The sequence below is a fragment of the Sturnira hondurensis genome, unplaced genomic scaffold, assembly GCF_014824575.4.
Source record: "Sturnira hondurensis isolate 20B ecotype Veracruz unplaced genomic scaffold, ASM1482457v3 Scaffold0015596, whole genome shotgun sequence".
In the NCBI taxonomy this organism is placed as follows: domain Eukaryota; kingdom Metazoa; phylum Chordata; class Mammalia; order Chiroptera; family Phyllostomidae; genus Sturnira; species Sturnira hondurensis.
Genome location: NW_028088227.1, coordinates 1,049,598 through 1,069,841, shown reverse-complemented (window position 1 = coordinate 1,069,841; position 20,244 = coordinate 1,049,598). Strand labels below are relative to the sequence as shown.

The following is a 20,244-nucleotide window of genomic DNA, read 5'->3' as shown; positions in this document are numbered from 1 at the left end:
TGTCAGCTCTTACCCCTGCACAGACGCCCCACCCTTCACATGGCTGCCTTGACCTTCAGGCCATCTCAACAGAGAGTCTTTGAGTGTGAGCCCAGATTCCCTATCACCACCTCCCTTTATTTGCTTTATGCACATAACCCATTTATGACTTTATATTTATTTGCTGGTGTATTTGTTTATAGTCTGTCTTCCCCACTATACTTCAAGCTTCTCGAGGGGAGGGATCATGTCTTTTTTATTCACAACTATATTCCCAGACTCTAGCACAAAGTTGGGGTTCGTGAACAATTCGGTGGCTGACTGAACGGGGTCCAGAGGCAACTATACGGCTTTCTTTCATACGCTCTTCATCCATAACTGGAGGTGTTACCTCAACACAGGGCTGGCCTCCAGCCTGAACAGGTGGCTTTGCTGACAATGTACATGCAGTCCTTACAAAGCTGAAAGCTATTGTCCGTGATTAATTATCTATGAACAGCCAAGTTCAGGAAGCCTAGTTTAATAGGCAAAAGTAATAAATAATAACTCCATTAAAAATACCCCAAACCATTGTCCACAGAGGGGAAATTGTACTCTCATCTCATAACCCCCTGCTGCTTCCTTCCTCCCTCCACATCTGGTCTGTCCGGACTTTTGGCTCCAGTGGACAGATCAGCTTAGCCTTCCTTCCATCGGTAAAGACCCCTTTCTCATAAGAGGAGAAGACTGCATAAAAGATGGTTTGGATATGACTAGATTCTCTTTGACCAGCTTGGGGGGTATGAGAATCTGTCAACACTCCCATGTTAAAAACGTTTGCCCTCCTGCATGCAATTCACAGTAGACTTCAAATTGATTAATGGAGTCTCCTTGGTATTTTCTTGTGAGATGTAAATTGCATTGCTCAATTTGTTAATGGCAACACTAGACTGGCAGCCTGTGTGGCTCACGGCACAATGGTCTATTGTTCACACTGAGAAACTTTTGGCTGAGGAACAGAAAATGGGGTGTTTGTTCTTCTCACATATTTCAGCCACCTGAAGGTTACTTTGGGCTCAGGGTTCAAAACAAGAAAAGGCTGTAGAAATACAAAAATGAACGCAGAGGTAAACTGGAATCTAAGAGTTGGCCACATCCCAAGTCACACGTGTAGACAGCATTGAGTTCTGGGTCTGATAGTTTAGGCGATGCTCTTTTTCAATAAATTATCTGTCATTATTAATGCCACAGATAATTTTTTGTGTTTGATGTGTGTGTTCATGCTTGAAAAACTGCGGTTTTCCTGCTCTGAGTGACATTTATTCATTCTTCTTCTGAGCTCATCTGAACAGTAAGACAAAGAAATGCAGGGTTGAAATAAGGACAGGTCTGTTTTCTAGTCCCGTTTCAACCCTGAGTGACTTCAATAAGGCAACTACCTTCCCTGTCCCTTAATTTCTCAATTTAAAGCAGGATTGGCAATTTCTGTCTCTTACCCCAAGTCCCAGAGGTGATGAGATAGAGTCCAATCCACTTCCCAGAAACACCTGCACAATGAAACCAGTGCACGTAGAAAACGTGCAACTTGTACATCTTCGACAAGCCAAATGGCTCTTTACGTCGTACCACACTCGATACCAGATCTCATCAGAAGATTCCATCAAAAGAAAAAAGTGGCCACTGTCTGACCATTTGTTAGTGGGTGTTGTGCTAAGATTTGCCTTGTGTGGAGGAAATACCCTGGCACAGCAAGGATCTGGCCACTCAGCACAAGGGCCGTGCACCAGGGCATGGCATCCAGACTGGGGGGCAAGATGGTTATTAGTCACAGGCTATTGTGACGCCAGTTGTCTCAATTATTTTTAGTGTTTTTCAGACCCCAGGGAGTAGGAGAAGTATGAAACCACCAGCACTCGTGTTTATGCTCCAACTTATATCAGAAAATGCTTACTGATATCAGTCAGCTCTGACAGAAGCGGTTTTTAAACAATGCCATACCCAAAATAACAATATTTTAAGTGCTCAGAAGAATAACAAAGTACACGTGTCAGTTCTGCTGTGTGCATCTCCCTCAGCTCAATGTTCGCCACAGCCTGCAAGCAACCGGGGCTGAGATTCATCCCAGACCCGTCCCTGGCCACCCACCCAGCAAGGAGTGGTCCACCGCAGTGACAGCTGCCCCAGCCTCAGGCAGAGCTTAATGCAACAGAGTTAAGAACCATCTGTAGGCTTTAAGGGTGGGTGAGTTTTATCGGCAAAACACTTACCAGTGCCCACTAATAAGCAGGAAAACATGTCACAGACAAAATGCAGTCTTGTTCTCAATGGGTTGTAATAATCCAAGGTTTGCCAAGCTCAAGTTACATTGGTAAAGTCTAGACCAAGGTTCCTATCGGAAAACAACATCCTGGCACAGTAGGGCTGGGTGTGCTGCATGCAATGCATGCAAACATGTAAAATGCATGCTGCCTTATTACTGGTACACTGAAGTGCCAGTAACCTAAATGATATACATTTTGATAGGGCCTGGCGCCAGCTGCAGTTTGGCGCCACCTGGTGGCAGTTGTCTGTTCAGACTTCACTATCTGGCCCTGTGGCTGGTTGGAGCTTCCAGAACTACCATGGGGATTACATGATTTGATGTCATCTGACAGACTGGAAAGATTGACTAGGGAGCAGAATGCAGACTGAGGGACTTCCTCACTGTCTCCCTGCTTCTTGAGACAAGGTCCCTCTCTTCACCACACTCCCTACTTGACCCACAAGGTAAGAACTTTAACCCAGCACACAGGAAATCTGTGGTCACCACTCCTGTCTGGCCGGCCCATTTGGCTCCATCAGGAAACCAGTTCTGGTCCTTCACATCCTCAAAGCCCCATTGACATGGAGGTGTTGGCTGTGGTACATCCTACAGGAGACTTGGGGTGTGACTAGAGAAATCAGAGAATCACAGCATAGGATAGGACCGCACTGTCTTTGAATTTACTCCCAGGTCTGTATGTGTGTATCATGCAGTCCTCGCCACAGGAAATTTCCTGTTGGCTGTGCTCCTTCGCAAGTCCCGGTGTTCAACCATGAGGACCCGAGATTGACTGATCTCTCTCTCTCTCTCTTTCTCTCCTTTCTCTCTTTCTTATTATCTGTACTCTTAATATTTTTCTCTTACAGAGACTAATTTAGCATTTTTACCCTGCCCAAAATTATGCTTCTATCCTATCTTGCCTTATCCCAAAATGCAGTAACATCCCCAGCCAAACCAACCAGCCATCTAATTTGTTCTTCCATCTCAGCTGTACAAAGCCTGCAGAAGCTTTCTAATACAGAGTTGTTGTTTTTTAACATGTCCACCAAATAAAATTTTCAGTCTGTTAGCCATCTGCCTCCACCTCCATCCCTGCCCTGCCCTGCCCTGAAGCAAACTGGAGGAAGAAGAGGTGTGGGTGAGGGATCTGAGTGTCTTTCTGCTGGAGTCCAGTGTTTAAATGCCTCTTGTTGGAGCATTTCCAAACTCTGGAACCTATCCTGGCAACACGTCCTTCTGACCTTTGTCTTTGCCTTAGAATGCTGATCAAGAAAGAATCTGGCCCTGGCCGGTGTGGCTCAGTAGGTTGGAGCATCATCCAGTTCACCAAAAGGTTGTGGGTTCGATCCCAGTCCGGGCAGATATGTAAGGCAACCAATCAGTATTCCTCTCTCGCATCTCTCTCTCTCTCTCCCGTCTTCCTCCTCCTCCTCCATCCCTCCCTCCCTCCCTTCTATCCTCTCTTCCTAAAAGCAATGAAAAAATGCCTTGGATGAGGATTTTTTAAAAATCTGTTACAAAGACATAAGGCCCCGGGCAGATCAATAGCATCCACTGTTAAACCTCAGTATGAGAGCTGATGCCGGGATGGGCCAGGGAGTTTACCATCTGACATCTGGGAAGCTGCAAGCCTGGCTGCAAATAACTGAATCCATCCCCTGATCCTCTTTTTAAGAAATGTGCAGTTCTGGAGATATTTTTATTTTTGAAGTGAATAAAATAATAAGACATTTGTACTACCATAGGTAAACGATGTACTACAAAGCCACAATAATTGAGATGTGCAGAGCTGGCATCAGAAAGGAGGGATAGATTGAGGAAACAGAACAAAACCCCTAAAACAGAGCCAAGTGTATACGTGAGTGTATGAGATGCAAGTGCAAGTTCATATCAGCGAGGAAAGGATGGCATATCCAGCAGTGGGGCTGGGAAAATTATGAATTGTTAGAGAAAAATATGTGAAGACTTTTTTCATAGATTGACCAAAAAAAAACCCTGAGAGACTAAATAGTCAAGTGCAAATAGTCAAATAAATAAACAGGAGAAATCCAGATAAATGTTTTCATGATTTGGGTTTGGAAGAGGCCATTGCAAGTATAACATGATAGAAGCCATAAAGAGTTCTTAAAAATATTTTTGAAGATTTTATTTATTTACTCTTTGAGAGAGGGGAAGAGAGAGAGACAGAGAGAGGGAGAGTAGTAACATCAATGTGTAAGAGATACATTGATCAGTTGCCTCTCATATGCCCCCAACTGGACACCTGGCCCACAACCCAGGCATGAGCCCTGACTGGGAATTGGAACCAGTGATCCTTTGATTCACAAGCCAGTGCCCAATCCACTGAGCCACACCAGCCAGGGTGAGTTCTTACAACTTAATAAGGACAAAATGAACAACTCCAATGTAAATTGAATAAATTACACAGGCAAACAAGTCACAAAAGAAGAGATGACAATGACTAAATAACACAATTGTAGAACTTCAATGTATAATGAATCAAGAATATTAAATGTAAAGCAGGGGAGCATTCATGAGCTATCAGGGCAACAAAGAATACAAGACCTGGCAGCCCAGAGCAGCCATGTAGAGGGAAGAAAAACCTCATGAAGGGCTGCTGTGGTGTGAATTGGCACACGTTTTCTGAAAAATGACAATGTATACCAAACCCTTGAAGTCGTTTAGCCCCAACTGACTAATTCTTGGCAAATAAGAATGAGAGCAAAGACATATATTTGAGTACTATAATTATAGCACTAATTAACTATCAAAACACAGTAAATAACTCAAATGTCCAAACTAAAAGACTAGTTTGGACTAGTTAATTGTCCAAACTAGTTAAATGTCCAAACTAGAAGGCTAAATACTATCATAAAACAGAATATTATTACAGTCATTAGAAATTTTGTTACAGAAATACATTTATTGACAAAAAAGTTGTTACATAGTGTTAAATTTTCCAAGTAATCTAAAACATGCCTGTGTATGTACAAATGTTTAGTGTGTGTCCATAAAGATAAAAATAATTCTATTAGAATTTGTTTCTAAGTGATGGGAAAATTTTGAAGGTTTTCTTTTACTGCTTGTCTGTAATTTCAAATCCACAATGAATAGATATAAAACTTGCAGCGAGAAAGCTATTGACTAAAAAGACGAAAATGTTAAGGAATGCTCCGCCCCACCCCTCCCCCGCCCCCGACTCTGTGCAGAGCGGTGCGGTGCTGGGCGGAGCGAGCTCGCTGGGGAGGGGCAAGGTGAGAGCCCTACCGTCCTCCAAAGCCTGGGGTGATATCTTTCTGTGAGGTATTTCCACGGTGCCAGTTTTGTGAAGGGGATTAAAGAGAAACACCGAGGGCAATATCATCCAAGCAAGCAGGTAAAATAGAAAAAGGAGCCTGCAGACGAGCACAAAGTTCTGACAATGACTACAGAAAGGATGAGCTTCATTTCCTGTCCTGTTCACCTGAGGGAGCAGGAGGCAGTCCCCAGAGCATGGGGGGGGCGGGGGATTTTGTGAACTCAGTTTTTCCATGAAGTAAATAATGCACTTGAGCCGTCTGTGTTGATTGGTCTCCCATTCTGCCAGAGGTTGGAGGTGGGCGGGGACAACTGGGGCATTTCTGCCCGAGTTTATGGCTCACTCGGTGATCCTGACCCTTCTCCGAAGAACTGAGTGAAGGACATGGACTCATGTCAGTTACCCCAGGTGGAAAGGGTAATGAGCAGGAGAGGGCTCAGATGGCTTCCTTCCCCACCTTTTCACATGCACACAGATGTCCCCCTTCAGCTGCGGCTCCCCACTCTTCTCATGGTTTGGGGACACCTGAGGACCCTAAATCTAGTCTCCAGCCCAGGCCTTTTGTCCCAGCTCCAGCCAGATCCAGACGTCCAACCGCCTGCCCTCAAGGTCCGCCTACCACTTCTCCAACAAACCTGTTCCTCCTCCAGGGTCCCCATACTAGCCACAGATGGCCTCCCTGCCCTCCCCCTCATTCACAGAGACCAGAAATCCAGGTAAATTACCCCATCAACAGCCAGCATTTCCTCTCAGTTCCAGCACCCCTTGAGGCCCTTCCCCTCCTCCATCCATCCATTCTGCCGTGGCCCTGGCCCAGGTCACTGTCACTTCCTGCCTGCATCCCCACACAGCACCCTAGGGGCTGGGGCCTCTCGCCTTGCCCACCTTGCCCCCCCCACCCACCTCTGCCTGCACCCCGCCAAATATTTGATCAGATCACTCTCCTCTTATTTAAAACTGCTTCACATTTTCCATCACCTTCGGAGTGAATTACAAAGTCTTCAGCCTGTGCTAAAAGCCATTCACAATTTGGCTTCTGTCCACCTTTCTGGCCAAGACTCCTGACGCTTCCTCACACAGCCCTGTTCCATTCAGTCCCAACCATACCACAGCACCCTCAAGACGCCAAGATCTCCCCTCGTACCTTCGCACTTGCTCTTTTCCTGCTTCTTCCTCAGGGCCTGGCCACGTAGCACCTCTCCCAGGAAGCTTCTCTGACCAGTTGGATTGAGACACTCACTTTTGCATTCTCTTTACCCTCTATTCACTTGGTAACAAAACACCTACTGGATTCAGGGTAATTTTCACTTTTTTTACATATTTCTATTTTTTTCACATTTTATATATACTTATAAAGGCCCCTGATACCCCTCCTCAATGTCTCCACTCCTTCTGAAGAGCTGCCTACTGTCAATCACTTCTCTGTCCCCACCACAGGCTAAACTTCCGGAAAAAGACCAAAGGCAGGGACTCACCTTTTTGTCCCCAGCCCAGAGCACAGGGCCATCTATATGATTATTAATTAGTAGGTCACCTCCAACAGGACTGCCAGGGTTTTGAGATTTGGCTCTGAAGTCTGAAAGTAAAACTGAACCAAGAAATATAAGGGTTTTGCTTTCCTTTACTACAAAGAAACCCCCTTTACCTGCAAAAAAGGCAATTTTTTGCAGGAAGTAAAATGTCAAGCAGGTGAATAGCATCGTGCTTACAGAAGAGACAGCCTGAGGGCTGCTGGAGGAAGAGCAGGAAGATGAAGCTGTTCCGCGCATGTCAAATGAGGGATGGCTGAGAAGTCGGAGATGCAAAGAGGGCTCTGGGGAAGGGCAGGCTGCCTTCAGTTTGCAGGATCAGGGGGCGGATTCAGCTTGTTGCTCATGACCTAGGATGACGTGGTGAAAGCTGCAGGACCACAGGTTTTATTCAGTCCGAGGAGCAATGTGTCAGTCGCAGCCAGCAGCAGAAGTGACTGCTGCTCAATGACAGTGACTCAGTCAGCCCTGCCTGCAGAGGAGAATCCCCTGGGGAGCTACTAAAACTCTGATTTTCAGGCTGTGCTACAAACCAATCTGAAACCAGAATCTCTGTAGTGGGACCCACACATAGGGCTTTTCTGCTGCTCCCCAGGTGGTGTGCAGCCAGGAGTGAGAGCCCTGTGCTACAAACTGGAACTAGCACACGAATAACCAGGTAGTCTTGTTAAAATGCACACTCTGATTTGGTCCATCGGGGTGGGGCCTGAGAACATGCATCTCTAACCAGCCACAGGACATCCCTGATGGAGCTGGCTTTATAGCTAGTGACCAGCATGTCACAGGGAGTATTCGAGAAAAAGATAGCAGGTTACGGCGACGTACAGGTATTGCAGAGGGGACTTACGCACTGAGTAGGGACTGGAATTACATCAGTGCTTTCCAGCCTCTCTGTAACAGCTGCAATCTTCCACCCCTACCACCGTCAAACAAAATTATCCACACATAGCCAATGTATAAACCCAGCAAAGCTGTCTCATAGAGGGAGGGTGGGGAACCCAGAGCCCTGCTCTCTTGGCTTCTTTCCACCACCCCATGGCACAGGAAGTTCTCCCCGAAGTTCATTAGAAGACACCCTAGATACTACTTTTTAAGATTTTATTTATTTATTTCTAGAAAGCAGAGAAGGGAAGGAGAAGGAGAGAGGGAGAAACATCCATGTATGGTTGTCCCTCAAGCATCCCTACTGGGCCCCTGGTCAGCAACCCAGGCATGTGCTCTGACCAGGCATCAAACTGGCAACCCTTTGGTTCACAGGCACTGAATCCACTGAGCCACACCAGTTAGGGGCACCCTAGGTACCATTTAACACGTGTATCTATCTTCACTTCAAATGCTGAGGATTATCTCAGAAACTGGAACTGTTGATGCTTGGATGACGAGAGGACTCCAGCCTGGGGAGCCGTCAGTGAACTTGGATTAGTGAGCATTAAGGCATCAAGGCGCTAAGGACAGGATGGTATCTGCAGGACTTGAGGCTCTACCATCTGTATTCTGCAAGTGTATCCTGTAAAATGTATCAAGCCCAATTGACTGCTTAGAGGAATAACCTGGAGAGAACAAAGACATGAAGTTGCTGCATGCACCTTCCTTCAGAGGAAGGTGATAAGTTCAATGGCAGGGTCTATCCATCAAAATCAGTGCACATCTGATCAAGTGGGAACCAAGCCGTCCCTTCTGCCACCATTCCTTGCAGTCAGTCCGGATGCTTTCTCTGGCTCATTTCTGGTGCATTCCTGACCGACCCCTGATCTCTTCTCCAAAGACAGATGTTAACTCTGAGAATGGCTAAAACCATGCCTGTCAGGAATCTAGGGAATATCACATCCAAGAGCCAAAAAATGCATGAAGCTGTACAAAACACAATTACACTAGGTTCACTGACCAGCTCTCTAAATAATAATTTTGGCAAGAAATTAAAAAAAAACAGAGTTACTTCCAATTAACTACAAGGATATGGAAAAAAAAAAAACCTTCTCCAAAAAAAGTGTTCAGGAGGAATAAATGTATTTAGTATTATTTTTTTAATGATGGAATTTTATTCATTTGGTCTACAATCATTTCAAATTCCCGATAACTTAGACATTGTTTGGATAGAGTATTTGCTATGTCTTTATCTGAGCAAGATGCAGGAGGATGTGTTTAACCTTTGGTCCTGTTCACATCAACCCTTCCGGGCCGTTTGCTTGCTTGCTTGTTTGTTCTGGAGAGGGGTGTTGCTGAGGACTACCTGGAGGGGGCAGGATGCTGCAAATTGTGAGACCCAGCTCATCGGAAGTGTTATCTTTTTCATTAAATTTCTTTTATTGTGATAAAGTATACATAACGAAGTTTACTATTTTACATTCCCAATATTGTGCGACCATCACCACCATCCATTTCCAGAACTTTTCATCCTGACAATTCCTGTGCCAACAGCTAATCTACTGTCTGTCTCTGAGAATGTGCCTATTCTAGATATTTCACGCAGGTGGAGTCACGCAATATTCGTCCTTTTGTGTTTGACTTACTCACTGGGCATAATGTTTGCAAGGCTCACCCATGCTGTAGTAGCATGTGTCAGACAAGCTTCCTTTTTTAAGGCTGAATGATACTCCATTCGACGTATAGGCCACATTTTTGTCCATCTGTTCATCTCTTGAGGGACATCTGGGTGGTTCCCACCTTTGGCTACTGTGCATGGCGCTGCTCTGGGTTCTGGATTGGTTAGTTCATGTGTGGAAGACATGCGAGAGGGAGTCATCTCTAGGGAAGAGCTGGCCTGGGGAGTTGTTAAAGCATCAGATGCAGAAGCTAGAAAATGAGGTTAATGCACACTTTAGCAAAGTCATAAAATCTCAAGAGTAGAGTCCCCACAGGCCTGCAGACTTGGGTCTGAAACAGCAGTTCTCCATGCTAGCTGTATACCAGAATAACTTCAAGGATTCTCTAAAATATGGGATCCTGCTCCCACATGCAGGCCAGTTAAATGAATGTCTGTGGGGCCTGATCATTTTGAAAGTTCCCCTGGTGATTCTCATGTGCTCAGGGACTGTGCACGACAGTGTTTCTCCAAGACTAAATCCAGATGAACGGCAGCATCACCTGAGAACATGTTATAAATGCAGATTCTCAGGCCCAAGTGCAAAGCTGGAAACTCTGGGTGTGATTCAGCCCTCTCTGTTTGTATAAGCCACAGGTGGCAAACGCAAGGCCCACAGGCAGAATCCGGCCCTCCGCCTTGTTTTATCTGGCCTTTCACCTTGTTTCTACTTGGCAGCAACGCTGAGTTCCTTGCCCCTAGTTAAGGAGTCGTTACATTTATACAGTCCTAAAATTACCTTCAGCCCTTTGAAGGCAACTGTGAGGCGGATGTGGCCCTTGGTGAAAATGAGTTTGACACCCTTTATACTATAAGCCCACCAGCTGTGTCAAGTTGGAGGACCACTGGTGTAAGGTAAGGAGTGTGGGTGACTTGTCTATCGTGTCTCCCATCACGTCCCTGACTCCAACGTGGGCCCTCGGTGCTCTGAGGCAGTGACCCCGGTAAGCTCAACTAAAGTGTTGAGCATGAGGCAGGCTGTCCTTACAGGCGGGAAAGGTAGGTACAGCCTGGGGGTCCTCAGAATTCACAGCCACTGCTCTGATTGCAGCAGTGGGGAAGGGGGCTGAGACCAGGTAGGAAGCAAGTGTGCAATTGCCGCCTGCAGCTGGAGAGCCCAGAGGCTCACAAAGGGAGTGACAGTGAAGAGGGACCTTGAATGTCTGGAGAGACAGGGACAGCCTGTCTGCACAGACTGGACACGCTTCACCCCCTGCTTGGCTACATCTGTGGCTTGTTACTTAAAAACTCTCCAAGTGTCTTCAGGCTACAGATTGTAATATTCACAGGCCTGGCTTTGAGTATTAAACCGTGGGGCTTTGCAGAGAAATGGCTGGAAACAGAGTATCTGTGAAGGAGAAATTGAACGCTTTGCCCTCATTGGGAAAAATTCCCTGTGGAGAATAAGCATAATCAGAATGGAAGAAAAGATCATTGTGTGACTTTTTTTCATCGGCAAGGAGCTGATTCTGGTATCTGCATTCTAATCCCAGCTCCTCTTTTTACCAGCTGTGAACATAGACAATTTAACTAAATTCTAAGCTTCAGTTTCCTCCTCTACAAACTGGGATCATGGAAGTACCCACCCCATCACTTATTTTCAGGATTAAATGGGATAATGCTAGCAAAATGCTTGGCACTGTGCTGGTCACCCAGTGAGATCCCACTCCCATTTCTGCTGGGGACACCGTCACCAACATTGTTAACACCGTGGCCTAGAGTAAACCTCCTAAAGTATTAGCTGTTATTATCGTCATTACTGTTAGACATGCTGAGCCTCGCCATTAAACTCACATCGGAGGAAAGGGCTATGACTAGCCAGACTTGCCTTGAGAAAAAATATCCTGCCTAAAAATTCAAAAAAACTGATTTGAATGTGCTCCTTAGAAAGAGCCTTGTCTGAAACAGCAGGATGAACTGTGCCACTGTGGGCGCCCCCGAAGGCTCAGCAGTCCAACGGGCAAAGCGTTATTTCTTGCCCATGTCCCAGTCAAGTTAAGTCTGTTGCTATCTAAACCCCAGGTGGTGACTCAGAGACCCAGGGAGCTTCCCTCTGGAGATACATGTTTAAGAACCGGACTTAGGAGTGGCTTACACTTCGTGGTTTTTTTCTGCTGCTCCCTGTCTTGGATAAGTCTTATCTCTCTTCTCCAAGCTAATTATTCTTGTGCTGTGACTTCATTTGTCAGATAAAATGGATTAGGGCTCAGAACCATCAGGGTGGCTCTTGTCTGAAGGCACCAGCTGGTCTGCATCCCTGCACCCAAATCACGGCTAAGTGTAACGTGAAATGTATCAGCTGAGTGGTACAATCACCCCCTTCTTTCTAGAGCATCTACTTATAATAATGAAGCCTGAGGCTGCATGGGGGCTGGGGGCAGAAGGAGAATGACAGCAATATTGAACTCAACATTAACTAAGATTGCCATAGGTATACAATGGATTCAATTCTCTTTAATCCATGTTTATCCTCTTTTCAATCTGAACAGGAATCTTCATTATGGAAAAAGCCACTAGAAATGTATAAGTTGAAGAGATTTGCTTTTTCTAGTTTATCCATTAATGTATCACCCACTTATCCATTGCAGGTGACAAGCCTCCCTGGGGTGGGTCTTATCACCCAAACTCATTAATGGCAAATGCTGAGAAAGGTGGCTGCCCAGCCTTGATCAGCCATTATTTCTTAGACTGACCCCTCGCATCCACTTTATTGCAGGTACCACATTTGCCTGCCTGTTCTGATCTACTTCCTCCCCCTGCTGGTGATCGGCTATGCGTACACCGTAGTGGGAATTACGCTGTGGGCCAGTGAGATTCCCGGGGACTCCTCTGACCGATACCAGGAGCAAGTCTCTGCCAAGCGCAAGGTGAGCAAGGGGCAGGCAGCCCTAACCCACCCCAGCACAGACACCAGGCTGCAAGCATATGGGTCCAGAGCCTCAGAAAGCTCAGAGACAGCAGGCACAGAGCCCCCCTGGGTCTAGGGAACAGCAGAGGGGACAGGAGGGGAAGAGAAGGAGGGGGCCCTCTTTAATGTATTGGTAACCTAGGTCTGTGTGTATGGGCATGACCTTGCTCCTGCCTTACGGGTAACTGCGACCGGTCAAGCCATTAAAACGCACATCCACACACACACACAGCATTTAACTACGAAAGCATTAAAAAGGTATTCAGTCCTCTTTCACTTATTTAACACATAGCAAAACAATACAGTCACTTGGTGAAAACATAAAACATACTGTATTCAAAGGAAGAGCAGTATGACGGGGGACACCAGGTCGGAGGTGCGGAGGGTGGTGTTGGAGCAGGTCTGTCCCTGGTTGTGGCAGGGCTCTCACGCACCTGTACGAGTGATAAAATCTCCCGGAACTGCTCCCCCACTGGGGCCCGTGAAGCACGGGGCACCCACACACAAACCGCAGTGCCGCACTGATGCCGGCACCCTGGTTTTGATCACACGGCGTGGGTCTGTCAGGTGGCGTCACCAGAGGAAGCTGGAAACTCTCTGCTCTATTTCTGCTACTTGCTCGGAGTTTTAAATCATTTCAAAATGAAAAGCTAAAAATCCACATGAAGAGTCTCACCATGAAAAGAATCCCTCCTGTCTAGGTTCCCCCTCCACCCAGCTCCCAAGTTCATGAGCACCATTCACCATAGTAGCCACCGTTGTTTCTAATTAATCCTTTCAAATACTATAATGTGCTTATATCCCAAATAAATATAAATTACTTTCTTCTTTTTCACACAATAGTAAATATACACTTTCTGCCCCTCACTTCTTTTGCACTTAAAAATATCCAAAAGACCTTCAAACCCCAATATGTAAAGAGATTCTTCATTCTTTTTTTTCCTTTAGGTTCATGTTTGCATAGAATTTTATTGTGTGGAGGCTAGGTAGTTCTTTGCTGGTTTATTGGGGAAAGAGGGAAGTGGTTATATCACCCAGAGTTCATAAAACCTTATCAATTCCCTTTAAACATCACATGGTCCCTTGTGGCCGCTGTCCAAACCCTCTCCCTTCTCCTGCCCTCCTGCTGAGACTCCAAGCAAAGAGCTGCCCTAGCTCACTGCCTCTCCCCCTCTGGTATCTCCCTGCTTCCTGAGTCTTTGCTTCTTGGACCCCCATTCCCCTTGGCTCATTAATCTGGTCTCCCCTGGCTTCTTCACTTATTGCCCAGAGGATGATGTAACACAGGGATTCCCAAACATCAGTGTGCACCAGAATCATTGGAAGGGCTTGTCAAACACAGAAGTCTGGGTCCCACTCTCGGAGAGTCTTATTTGGCAAGTCTGGGTTGAGTCCAAAAATTAGCATTTCTGACAAGGTCTTGAGTGAGTCCTGGGGCCAAACTCTAGGAACCACTGACATAACCCAAGCCCTAAAAACACATATAAAAGGTCTTTCTTCCTCCTCAAAATGGATTTTGAGAAATACGTCCCACCCCACAGTGCACTGTGTGCAGTGAGGGAGTGGTGGGAGAAGAACGAAAGTAGCCATGAGAAAAGGAGAATGTGCCAGTGGTCTCACCCGTCTCACCCTCTGCCAGGTGGTCAAGATGATGATCGTCGTGGTGTGCACTTTCGCCATCTGCTGGCTTCCTTTCCACATCTTCTTCCTGCTGCCCTACATCAACCCAGAGCTCTACCTGAAGAAGTTTATTCAGCAGGTCTACCTGGCCATCATGTGGCTGGCCATGAGCTCCACCATGTATAACCCGATCATCTACTGCTGCCTCAATGACAGGTGAGAACCCCATTTCCCACACTCTTTCCAGGGGCCACAAGACCATCTGTCTATATAACCACCAAGCAGTGAAACGAAATGATCAAATTTGCCTGTGAGACAACAGGGACTGGTAGGGACTGTAGCAAACTGAGCGCCACATTACTCAACCCCTGCTGATGATCACCACTGCAGGAATAGAAGCCCAAAGTGGACATATTCTTCTTTTCCAAAAGGAACCAGAAATCCATGGTTTTGTGTGATATCATATAAGTTTCAAACACTGTCAACTAAGTTAATGAGAGTGGGATGAAGATTGAAAAAAATAAACAAAAAAGACCCTCTGTGGGTGATGTGTATAAGGCAGGTCCACTCGATGGATCCGGTCTGTGGTTGTGCATTTGCGCGCTCTGCCTGGTGCATTCATCGCACAGGCACTGTGTGTGGACACAGACAGAGTGGTGTGAGAGTGAGCTCGGGAGAGGCACACTAAAAGATCATGATTGGCAGAAAGTCATCCTTCAGACAGTGAGCCACTGGAAGGAAGGAACTGAATGGTCATGTTTTTACTGCATAGTTACTAGCACAGTATCGTCCACAGAGTAAACCCACAGTGAATGTTTTATTTCGATGCTGAGTGACCCACAGCTGGCTGACCCCGCAGCAGTGGAGGCAGCATAGTTCAGTGGCCGCCCTCAGGAAAGACATGTGTCACCCGCACCTGGGTTCTAGTACTGGGTTTGGCTTTAATGACCAACCTTTAAATCTTTCTATGTCCCAGTACAGCTTTGGGATTTCCATGAGGTGAGCATGTCTCCAGTTCTCAATTAATTTTAAAAATAAGAACACAGAGCCACGAGTTAAAGGGCTCATGCCGCGGTGGGAAGGCCCTCTGAAAGCTGGCCACGCCCCAGCTTACCTCTCCGTCTGCTCTCCCTCCAGGTTCCGGCTGGGCTTCAAGCATGCCTTCCGGTGCTGCCCCTTCATCAGTGCGGGAGACTACGAGGGGCTCGAAATGAAATCCACTCGGTACCTCCAGACGCAGAGCAGTGTGTATAAAGTCAGCCGCCTGGAGACCACCGTCTCCACGGTGGTGGGAAACCAGGAGGAGGAGCTCGAGGACGTTCCCAAGGCCACGCCCTCATCCCTGGACCTGACCTCCAATGGATCCTCTCGCAGCAACTCCAAGGCCATGACAGAGAGCTTCAGCTTCTACTCCAACATGCTCTCCTAGACCCCGGGGCCTTCAGCAGGGGCAGCCACCATTGTCTTTGTCCTGCTTCTCTTCATGCATGAATAATTCCTTGGTCTGAAAACCATCAGAAACCCCTAACATTGGGGCTTGTGAAAAACACTGCAATGGTTTAGGAAAAACATTCCATCGTGGAGTCAAAAAACTTGGATTCTTCCATGTCATTGCCACCCCCATGCTGTTACCCAAGGCAAATCATCCAACTTCTCGGAGCCTATAAATGGGAAGGTCATACTCAATGTTCTCTACAGTCCATTCCATGGTTCTAGAATAAACTTTGGTTGCATGGGAGCACTCATTTCAAGTTGAATCCTGCGATGTAACAATAGGTCTCACTGTCCTGTTTGCCTGGAGCTTCTGTCTTATGTCAGTAAAGTTATTCTCGGCCAAGCTCAAATTATTCTCCCTCAGCTGGAGGAGGCAAAGGAGGAACCCCAGAAAAGCTGAATGAGAGATTTAACCCCCAAGTGCTTGCAAGAAGAATACAAAGCCCGTCTCTTTTTGTCATCTTGATATTTTAGGGTATTTAAATATCATGGGACTGAGAGCCTCAGATTCATCTGCATTATGTCCCCAGAGACTGTCCTAAGGAACTGATGCAAGCCGAACATGGCCCCCAGTACCAGTGAGTGTCCATCATGGGCCACGAGTCAGGAGAGCTGGGCTGTGCTTAATCTGTCTGAGCCTTTCTTTCCTTATTTACAAAACTGTGGGGCTGAACTAGATCATCTAAGTGTCCCTCAAATTTTAACATTCAATGGTTCAATTATTGCATCAGTTTTTTGTTTATTTCACCAACAACTGGTGGTCTCAGAAAGAATAGGAGAAGAGAGTCTACTGACTCAATACCAAGCTCCTAGGGAAGCAGCAACCGCTACGACCTTGTGTCAACACCCATGTCAGACATCGGAGGATTGGTCATAAAACATGAGTGCTTTTTTCCTCCTGGAAGGCTTTAGTCTTTAACAGAGCTGAGCACTTGGTGTCAAAACCTCTCCACCAGGTTTTAGCAGGCAGAGCCTGTAGCTGGAGATAATATCAGGATAACCAATTTGTGGAATCCCTGGTCCGGCCTTTTGAGCGTCTTAGGACAGAGGCATTAGCTTTACACTAGCATCAGGCATGTGCTCTGATGCCCAGTGAGCAAAGGGGCTGCACACAGCAGCAGCACCTCTGGGAAGAAGACACTTTGCATCTTCCCTTTAGGCTCCCGAATCTCCCCCTTCCTGCCACCCTGGCTTTGCTGGCCTCCTGTCTATGGAAGGTGGGACAACACACTGACCCAGTTCACCAACACACTGAACAGTTCACCTACCAAGATCCATGAACTTATGCTTCATGTCCCAGTACAGCTTTGGGATTTCCATCAGGTGAGTATGCAGTTCCTTTCTGTCTCCCAGATCTGCACTTTGTCCTGAAGTGGCTGAAAGCAGAAGCCTCGTGTAACATCCATGAATGTCCTCCTCATCATTTGAAGAAGGATGCACAGGTGTTGCGTCCATGGTGTGGAGGGACAGCAGCACTCTCCTCAGGTTTATAGCCTCACCAGCCCTGCTGGCACTAACCCTGCCAGGCCACAACGCCAGGCAGGGCTGGGGCAGGGTTGTTGTATAAGCGGGAAGGACCTGAGAACCGTACTTGGCAAAGCCTTGTGGGAAGGATCAAATAAATTAAGTAAAGCCAGCTCAGTGCAGATATACGAACAGAAGACATAAATTAGGGACAACAAAACTCAGTGCCAAAAGCATTAGTTACACTTCCGATAAAGAATTGTGCCATTTATGTGTGGATGATTCTCTTCAGGACTCCATAAAGGACTGGCATAATTAGGAGAACTTAAGAAGAAAGCATCAAGGACTTGGGGACATTCTCTCTATAGAAGAGGTTGGAGTTGAGTTCAGCACTGAGGATCATTGAGTACTTGCCCTGGACTTGGCTCTGAGCTGGGGATACATGCTCCTTCCGCTCTTGAGGAGCTATTGCTGACTCACCAGTCCTGGTGGGTTGAGTCCACGCAGCAGCATAGAGGCAGCTGAGGAGCAGAGCCTCCCCTGGACTCTAAAGACCCGCAGTCAATATGTGTGATCAAGCCAAGGGCTGAGACCTTCAGAGAACCTTGTGCAGTGAGAGTTCTCCGGGACAATTCTAAGGGGGGCCACCAATCAGCCCAGGGGACCTAGCGAGACGTGGTCAGACAGCATCGTCACTGACATTGTGAGAGTGTGGGGTGGTACTTCACTGTTTCAAATACGGCAAAACAGCCCCTGCGAAGCAGCCCAGCAAGCCTTTCTCTGACTCACTCTCCAACACCCATGTCACTTACCAGACATGTCATCAGCTCCCACATGTGAGAAGCACCGTGATTTGCGCTGTGAATGGGGCTCATTCTCACAGAAATGTGTCGCTCCTGAGTGTCTCTCCTAAGTCTCTTTCCTTGGTGTACTGTTCAGTAGTAGGAATAGAACATAAGATGTCATGGGGCCAATCTTTGTTGTGTTACTTCCAAAATATGGGATCCAGTTGCTGTCAGTGTGTTCTCTGTATTGTGCCAACCTCTCCTCTTCCTCATTGTTTCAAAAAAGAGGAGCCGTTGTATATTGTGGACTCACAGTCAGACCATAGTTCTTAAGGGGTGGGGAGGGGGACCTTTTAAGGGAAGATCTAAGGAGCAGGAGTCCTTGTCCTCTCCCACAACACCAGACTGCTGAGAAATGCTTTAATGTCTTCTCTCTTGGAAGGACTGAAAGGCAGTCTAGGGAAAGAGGGCTCAGGAGCTGATCTCGTTGACCTGGCCTTCCGGAAGGATCCTGTATGTAAGCAGGGCTGTTCCTGAGACTTCCATTTTCCAGCCTGGGATCCTGGAAAGAATTTCCATAGAGAATAAAGTATGTGTTTGACTATCTCATGCCACTGTCTTATCTCCAGGGAAACTCCGCCCCCTCCGGGAGGCTGGGTAGGGTGGTCCGCTGAACCCTCTCCACTTGCATAGTCAGAAGGATGAAACCCAACACCCAGCAGAATCCTAACTCTGTGGCAAAGTGAGTTGACAAAGTGTGGGGACTGTTTCCAAGTAAGGATCTGGGAAGGGAAGGTGGGATTGTGTGAAGTGACAATGATGCCACAGGTGAAGAGCTGTGTCAGGTCAGGTCCTCCCAGAAGCAGATGCTAAGACAGAGTAAGAAGCCCAAGAGATTGACTGGGGGAAGTTCCTGGGAAAGATAAAGAGGGAAGGAAGCTGGAGGAGGCAGGGGAGTCCTGAGACCACGGGGCGGAACAGATGCCTGCGGAGAAGGGGAGGAAGCAGTGGGCAGGCAGAGCCTCAGACCGGGTGAGGCTCTGAGAAAAAGCTCAGTTTGCCAACAGGTGCCCCTAGTTGTGGCCCACATTGGCAGAAATAGCCAGGCCCGGTAACCCTGTTGCTGAGGCACTGGCTGGGAGCTGTCTGGGGAGCGAGTGGTCCGTGTTTGAACACCCTGGTGGGTCCTGAGGGCGCAGCAGCTGATGGCCAGCAACCTGCATCCCGTAGTCTGCACTGCCCCCTGAGCTGGGACCCCCACAGCTGCCACCAGGGCTTCAGTCAAGGGCCCCGTGTTTGGAAACCATGTCCGGAAACCATTGGTAGGATTTGAAACTGTAGTAGTGACCTCTGTGGGCCCTGGCAACCAACACCAACTTCTGGGGGCCCTTCTGTCCCACCTCACGTCTCCAGCCCGCTTCCTCAAAGTAGCCGAGAGCAGCTGTTAAGGCTGTTAGCGGACTTGCAATGACAAAGACTGGGGAGGCACTGAAAGAGGGAGTTGTGAGGAGAACATATGCAGCCACCCAGTGCAGTCTGTATTAGAAACAAATGATAAAGATAGTTTTAACTAACGCAGTTTAAACCAGGGTATCTGGATAAACTTCAGTGAATCCGCAAATCCCCTTCCAAATCCTCACCAATCACGTGTAAAACTGTGTGTGTGTGTGTGTGTGTGTGTAGTAAGAGTGCAAACCCCGAGTCTTCTCAAAGAACTCATCCACCCTTGGCTCTCCAGAGAAGGGGAGAAACTAAACTGTTTGCAGCAGAGGGACAAGGAGCCGGGAGACCGTCAGAGCACAAGGAGAGGGAGATGAGCCCCAGGAGAACCGGAGTGACTGCCAGGGAAGCTGGAAACAGCTTTGGAACAGAGTCATAATTCACCGCAGACTCCCGGAGGAGTTAAAGCTGTAGAATGTCATTAGAGATGTTTGTGTCAGTAAAAATACCAATTCATGATTAAGAGGTATGCTCTTCCCACAAAAAGATGAGTATTTGTTAGCTGAGGAAAGATGAAGCTTAGTTATAGGTCAAAAATAACTCCAGCTGTGGAGTACGGACACTCCTGTGAAAACGCAAGGACGCTCTGTTGGCACAGGCTACACACCAGGGACACTTGACACTTGACCTGGGGAGCCACCCTGTCTTCAATAATAACCCTCCCCCCTCTCCCCCTCCCATGGCTCTTCAAATCTCTTTCATGGAGTGTACATGATCTCCTCAGCTCTGGAACCTGAGAGTGGGATTTCAGTCAAGGCCCAAAGCCAAGGTAAGCAAGGTGGAGCACACCAAGAATATTTCTCTC

At 47.2% G+C, this 20,244-nt stretch overlaps 1 protein-coding gene across 1 annotated transcript in view; it reads left to right on the top strand.

The window, feature by feature from the left end:
* The window catches only part of TACR1 (tachykinin receptor 1), a 159,363-nt gene extending 141,151 nt beyond the window's left edge, over nt 1-18,212 (top strand). Inside the window, exons 4-6 of the mRNA XM_037064929.1 lie at nt 12,385-12,535; nt 14,216-14,412; nt 15,334-18,212. Of these exons, the coding sequence (XP_036920824.1) occupies nt 12,385-12,535; nt 14,216-14,412; nt 15,334-15,625 (640 nt within the window). The 3' untranslated portion in view covers nt 15,626-18,212. The remainder of the gene's footprint in view (nt 1-12,384; nt 12,536-14,215; nt 14,413-15,333) is intronic.
* Nucleotides 18,213-20,244: the final 2,032 nt, after the last annotated feature.